We start from the raw sequence: 7,799 nt of genomic DNA on the forward strand, positions 1-7,799 counted from the left end.
TGCATGCAAAAATGATGTAATCATAGACAGAGCAGAAAGGAATGCATACCTTTACTCACACTCCTTTCCAACATCATTATTTGGTTACAATCAATCAATTCTACTTTGAATTTAAGCTAAAATTTATCATTTATAACTGCCTCGGCCATGGAAATTCCTTCAAACGTGAACACGCTAATGTTTAAATCTCAAAACTATAATTTGGAAAACAAACTTGCAAGTAAATTCCTGAACAACCCCTTTGAAGATTAAAGAAGGGTACTCAATCTGAAATTTACAATCAAGATACAAAGCATTATAGCCAAGGGATATTCATCAACTTCTCAACCAGCACATATGATCTTCACTTTTCATAGATCTTGAATTTCATTTTCATAAATTACGAGAATCCATACATCCAATACAATTAAATCATAAAATTTCAGAGCTCGGATAGCTGCTCTGTCAGATGGGCATAGAAAGAAATTAACTACGATTGCTATGCATTCCTACAATCAGAAGCTGGCCTTTGCCCACCTTGGCACAACACAACACTGGATGGGTAGCTCTTGAGACAATTGTGAGCAAAACTCCCGCTAATATCGTCACTAGAGATGTTAAAAAACTGAGATGGAATATCTCCACTTAGATAATTCCCATCTAAATACAATCTAACCAGAGGGTGCACATCAACAGCAGCCTTGACACCATAATCTGCAGGGATTGGACCATGAAACTTGTTGTATCTCAGAGACAAAGAAGCAAGAGATTTCAAAGTTGCAATATTGGAGGGCAAGAACCCACTGATCTTGTTGAACCCAATATCCACAGCTACCAGTTGACTGTCAACTGCAGACAAATTTTGCACACTGATTGCAGTAAAACTGTTGTTGGACAAATTCAGCTGCTGTAATTCAGGGCTGGAAAACAAGAACCCGAATTCAATTGATTGCAGCTAATATCTACTACACCCAAATGCTGAAGTCTGGTGAAGCTTGAAGGCAATCTCCCTGTCAAAAGATTTGATCTCAGAAACATCAGGGTCAGAGACAATGGCAGATCTGATGGAATGGCACCCACAAGCCGGTTGGAGCTCAAATCAATGCTATCAAGATTTCTCAGCCCACCCATTGGAGGATTAGATTAGTTAACCTCCGAATGCTGAGTGGGATGCTTCCATGGAATGCATTCTCTGCTAAGTAGAGTTCTGTGAGCTCTCTTAGATTTCCAATGGAAGGGTGCAGGTATCCCCTGTATCCTGCCTCGTCTAATGTGAGGCTTGTGATCCTCTTCTTACTCTTTCTTTCTACATCACATCTGATCCGACGCACAAATTGGCTGGTTGATGCAGAGTCACATGGATCAACTGAAAAGTTCCATGAGCTCAAACATGTGGATGGGAAAATTGAATTTGAATCTATAGCGTTTTTTAACGATATGAGAGCCTCAATGTCTGACTTTGAGGTTTTACCCCATGCGAAGTTGCATACAGAGCACAAAAACAGAACAAGCAGCACCACCTTGGTGGTCTCCATTTTAGAATCTTCAGCACTATTGAGCTCCGCAAACAAGCAACACTTACTATTGCAAGAACAAGCAAAACCAGTGAGCTCCTTAAATAAGAAAAACTAGACAGCTCCTCAATAAGCAAACCGGGGTCTACAAGAGCATGTATTGCAGCAAATCAACCCCCATATATATAAGAAGTTGGAATACAAAAAACTGAATGAAGATAACCTCAAATGATAAAGCATTAATTGTATCTTTAGGTCCAAGTTTCATTTCCAAGGTACAGTCGTTGTATAGTAAGTGTATTCATATGCTGATGCGTCTTTCAACAGAATTTTTTTTTTTAATGTAGGTATTTTTAAAATGATATTAATTGGTTGGATTTAATGATTTAAGATAAAGTACAAGATATACGTTGAGGATTAAAGATTAAATTTTCAAGGTAAAATAGTAATTAAGATATTTGAAATTGAAGTAAATTTTTATGCAGAGAGTCGGCCTTATTTGAAATGGATCTGTTGGTTATGGACATATAAAACAGATTGTGGGAGATGATCAAAACTATCTTTAATGTAAAGTTATTATACAGGATGTCTATTTAAGTTACAGTAAGTATGAGTAAATGTCTATTAAATATTTAATATGTTGATACGTATTTTAATAAAATATTTAGAGGTATTTTTACAATGATATTTAAGTTGTTAAATTTAATGATTTAAGGCTAAATATTAGTCCGTTGAGTATTAAGTTTAAATTTTAAGATAAAAAGGTATAATAAGATGTTTGAAATTAGATATGATCTAATGTGTTGGCTCAATATTTAATGACACATATTATAATAAGAACAAGTGTCACATAGTGACTTGCCTTTAGTTTTTATATAGATATGATTTTAATTTAATAAATTTGTTATAATTTATAAAATATTTTAATTAACATTTTTTTAAAATATTTATAGTTTTCTATTATGATATTAATTATTATTTAAATTAATTATATATATATAATATTATAAATAAATCATAATATCTTTATAATAATATTCCTTAAATGATTATATAATATAAGAAATATCTTTTTTTTAAGTATTTTTAATTGAATGACAAAAATTATATTATAAAAAAATACAATATAAAAATTTAAACCAACATACTTACATTTTAAAAATGTTAAAAATAGTCATAGTCACTTAATAAGAAAAAAACCATACAATCCATGAAACCCACCAAGCTACATAATTCACCCAATCAAATCTTAGAAATATATTTTCTAAAAACTGTAAAGTTAAAAATCTTGCATCTATGTAACATATTAGTTTGATAACAACAGTTAATTGACTTATGCAACATATTACTTTGATGACAAAAGTTAAAATCAATTATTTCTCACTTAGAAACCAAAAGGTTTAATAAATATTTAAAGTGTAAAATTTGAAATGTGTCAGAATAGTACTTAGCCTCCCTACCACAAGTACTAATAAGTGGTTGGAATGTGTAACAAATTTTTATTTTATTTTAAATTTTTAAATGTAACAATCATTCTAAATATTTATCTCGAGGTTTGTCTTATTTGAAATGGATCCGCTAATTATGGACATATATAACAGATTGCTAAAGATGATATATGCCATCAAAGTCTTTAGATTTTCTACATATCTTTTATTTACACAATGGGGATTAGAGATATATTTATTTTAAACCACCCAAACTTTAGATATGACATACATGAGCCAATATCTCTTTAATGTGTTGATTCATCTTTTCATGAAATATTCAATGTTAGACACATTTTACAATGACACTAAGTGGTTGTGTATAATGGTTTGAGTTCAAGCATCCTTGAGGTCCAAGTTTAAATTTCTAGGGTGGGGTGATATTAATAAGGTGTTTGAAGGTGCAATAGACATGAGTACATTTTGCAACATCAGTATGTGATAGAGTGTAATAGTTTAGATTCCTTGTTATTTGAAAGGGTTGGGCTGATTTTGGACATATGTGATACAAATTGTTGGGATTGATCAAAATCATGTCATCTTTAGATTTTCTACTTGCATTTTTTCACACAAAAGAAACAAATGCCACATAGTGACTTAGTATTTGCCTTCAATTTTTATATAAATCTAATTTTAATTTAATAAATTTATTAAAGTATGTTAAAAAAATATTTATAAATATAATTATTAATATATTTTAAATAAATTATAATATAAAAAATAGTAATATTTTCATAATAATAATATAAAATTATATTTCTTAAACAATCATATAATATAAATAATATTCTTTTAAAATAATTTTTGAACGACAAAAATTATATTATAAGAAAATACAATATAAAAATATAAATCAACCCACTTACATTCAAAAAATTATTAAACAGTAATGAATCACATTAGCTTAATAAAAAAGTCAGTTTGTAAAAGTATTAGTTTTACAATCCATCATATTGGGCCAGTATAAGAGGTAAATGAGTTCACCCACTCAAATTATATAAAAATACTTTCTAAAAATTGTAAAGTTAAAAATCTTATGATTAATTTGAATATGTAGAAAACATAAATTTTAATCATAGGTTAAAGTATTAAATTCAAAAAATATCACAATAGTACTTAGTACTTAGTACTTAGCCTATGACAAGTACTAATAAGGATATTTTTTATTTAGATTTGTTTAATTTCTAATTTGTTCATCATTATTTTATTTAATATTTTCAAAGAGGCCATTATTTCCATGTAGTAGAAGTATCTGTCCAGAAGTTTTCCATTTAACCTCTATTAAGAAATTAATTTTATAAATATATATTTACAAATTATCAACAAGTTCATATTAGATTTTTTTTTTTTTTAAATTCTAATTTCAATTATAATATATATAGATAAATAATATCACATCAAAGTAGTTATTATTGAATTTTTTTACATACTATTTTTTATTTTAAAATTTTAATTATTATATTATAATGTAAAAAATAAATAATAAATTCATATTAATTATGATATTTTAACATAAAAGTATTTATATAATTGCATAGATACTAATCTTTTATTTTGTAGAAGGCATTTTCATTAGCTTTTATGATTATTTATTATTTTCTTAGTATTATTTTTTTAACTTAAAATATTAGTTATTTATTTTCTTTCAGAATAAGGCAAATTTTAATTAATATTATGTACAAGTATGAATATTATGGCCTATATAGTAAATGTGTGTGTATTATTTTAATAATATAAAGTGAATAGTAAAAATTATTATTATAGATTTGATAGTCAATTAAGAATTATAAGGAAGGTTTTTCTTATTTGAAATTGATGGGTAAATTGTTGGACTTATATGATAAAGATAAAGTATGTGAGATAATTTTGATATCTTTCTTTGTATTTTAATAAAATATTCAATTTCAAAGATATGTTATAATGATAGTAAGTGGTTGAGTGTAATTATTTGAGATTAAGTATGAGATGTATATTGAAGTTTAGGTTCAAATTTTGAATTTGAAGTGATATAATAAGGTGTTTGAAAATATGAGCCAAAATATTCTTTCATTTATTTTTAAAATTTTATAGTCATGAAAATAAGCTTGTATGCATGAGACCTCTCCTAGGCTATTGTTTTATTTATGTTTTGTTCATGTCATTTTTCTTCATGCTACATACCACATTTATTGTAGGAGGTTTAGTGACCTTGACTAGCCTCAACTTGACAATTATATCAGCGATGAAGTTTTGGCAACTAATGACCATATTACCCCTAAACAAATGACCCTGAAAGTTTCTCTCAAAAGTGTTTTGCACAATATGTCTTATAGTACCCAAAATGTTTTTTTTTCCTATTTAGGATTTTGATAGTACATGACAGTGGCTTGAAAATTTTACTTTGATTGGAATTTTTTTATGGAGGTTCCTGTTGTTATATGGAGCCTAATTAGATTAAGAGGTTATTTTTTCTCACTTCTTTCGATGTGATTTCCCCTCAGGTTTTCCCATGAGGGTTTGGAGTAGTGCCCCATGATGGGGTTGAGGGGCACTAACCCTTGTAGGGTCAAGTGGTAGCAACCCTTGCATGGTCTTAGGAAAAATCCCTATGCATGCTCCCTATCATGATACAACGTGGGGCTGAGGGGTAGCACCCTATGAGCCCAAAAATCACTTTATTATTGTAAAAAACATCATGAGTTATTATTCTATTAGACAACATATTCTTTCCCTAATTTTGTAACAAATATAAGTCTTATATAAAATGGCTTAGGATTAGGGATATTTTTGGTATGATGATGATTTAGTATCTTCTTGCAGTGGTATTGAGTTACAAGGGATTATAGATTATATAATCAAGTTGGAGCTATTGGATAATAATATTGGATGAGCTATTCTGTGGATGTAACCCAGGGATTGGGTGAACCATGCTAAAAATGTGTGTCTTATATTAGTTTATGTGTGCTTTATTCATTTGTGACATTGGTTATATTTTCATGTAACTATCCTTTTATGTCTAACTAATTCTAACAATGGATTGTCAAAAACTAGGCCCCTCATGGGTCTATCTTAATGGCACTTATAATTTTATCAAAGGGTTTTCGTTGTTTCACTTTGCTCACTCTACCTATGTTTAGGATATTTTATGTCATGGCCCCTAATTGTGTGGTCTTCCTTTCATTTTTTTCATTCACGGTCACAAGAATTCTCTATGTTTGATGATAAGAAAATCAAAACCTTAGTCTAGATTGAATTTCCCATTATCCCTTTTCCATTTCCTAATCCATTGGCAAGGATGTTTACATAAAACAAAAATAGTTATTTCATGCTTGTTGTGGTTCCACAACACATGCCCCATTTTTTATCTCAAAAATGGGGACCCCCACCCACCCCCCCCCCCCCCCCCTGCCCCCCTACCTTTTTTTCTTTTGTTTTTTCTTCCATCCTCTAGCTCCTTCATTTGTTTGATTATAGTCACTTCTAAGAGTTTGTGATGATAAAGAGGCTCTAGCTCATGTCGGGTAGGTTTTTTGTTGAGTGTTGTTAATTCATTTTGTGTTGACTTCCTAGTTTTTGTCTAAGTGGTTTTTTTCTTCTTTCATTTTTCATTCCTAAAGCATGATGGTGACCTTTGAGATTCATTAGACTTGGCATATATTTATTACTTAGATCATAAATAGTTCAATTCAATTGATTTCAATAAAGTGCTACTGACAATAGCATTGCATGTGCAAATTCAACACAAGAACCTTAGGAGTTAAGATCAAAGAAGCATAGGGAGCTCAAGTCCAAGCCAATGTTGGACTATAAGGAGGGCATAAATCATTAGAAAGATTAGAAATAGACATACAAGAATAGTCTTAGATCCCATTTTAGAAAAATCCAGAAACTGTTTTCAAATATGGGAACTTTGATTTTATTTGGCAATTTGTGTAGGTCCCCAAGGTATGCAAGTTCATAGTTTTGAATTCCTGGATGTGTGGGTGTGCAAGGTCCCCATGGTGTATAGGTGTGAAAATGGGAATAGATTTTCAAAAAAACAGAAATAAATAGACAAGACTAGCCTCGGACCCCATTTGAGCAACACCCATAAATCATTTTCAAATTTAGGAACTTTGATTTTTTGGTAACTTGTGCACATACACAAGTTTGTAAGGTGCAAAGGTCTACATGTCTGCAAGTGTGCAAGTGTGTAGGTTCACAATTTCAATGTCATGGAGATTTTCACATCCAAAGGTCCCCAAGGTCCATAGGTGTGCAAGTTCATAGCTTTGAAGTCTTGGAGGTGCACACTCTTGAAATTCACAAGTGGGAAGATTACTTCCAAGGTGGGGGGGAGGTGGGGGTGAATCAGAAGTAACACATTTTAACCTTTAAAACTTTTAGTTGAATTCAATCATATGCATGCAACATATCAAATAAACATGAAAGAAAAGACATGCATGAAAACACATAACATAAGGTGTTGGTCACCTAGAAACCCTCCAAAATGAGAAGGTAAAACTGGGGTGGGGATGACACCCACAACTATCACTACAGCAATATGTAATTGATTAGTGTTACAAATATTTGACCATCATCAATGGTCTACCTTGTGAGAGGCCCTATCTAAAGGATTTTACAAACATTCACTTGGAACGTCACCTTGTTAAGGGATTTGCAAAATGGTTGTTAAACCAACTGATCAACATAGGATTTTCATTCTCCAAACACAATGGTTAGAAAGTATAGTAGAATGTTTGACTTGATTACTTACATCCTTCTATTGCTGATTTCATATCGATGTTCTATCCAATCTGTTCTAATCCTTCTTGATCTGATATGTCTCTATTCAAATTGT

General features: G+C 30.5%; 1 protein-coding gene across 1 annotated transcript; it reads right to left on the reverse strand.

Annotated features, from left to right (window-relative positions):
• Positions 1-478: 478 nt before the first annotated feature.
• On the reverse strand, positions 479-1,514 carry LOC149555893 (protein STRUBBELIG-RECEPTOR FAMILY 7-like). Its single transcript, XM_089829614.1, has 2 exons — positions 1,132-1,514; positions 479-899 (listed from the first exon to the last, which is right to left on the reverse strand). The coding sequence occupies exons 1-2, from the start codon at positions 1,512-1,514 to the stop codon at positions 479-481; spliced, it is 804 nt and encodes a 267-aa protein (XP_089685740.1).
• Between the last annotated feature and the right edge of the window lie 6,285 nt (positions 1,515-7,799).

Source organism: Cupressus sempervirens, chromosome 5 (assembly GCF_028749045.1).
Source record: "Cupressus sempervirens isolate cs-2001-9-10 chromosome 5, ASM2874904v1, whole genome shotgun sequence".
Taxonomy (NCBI): domain Eukaryota; kingdom Viridiplantae; phylum Streptophyta; class Pinopsida; order Cupressales; family Cupressaceae; genus Cupressus; species Cupressus sempervirens.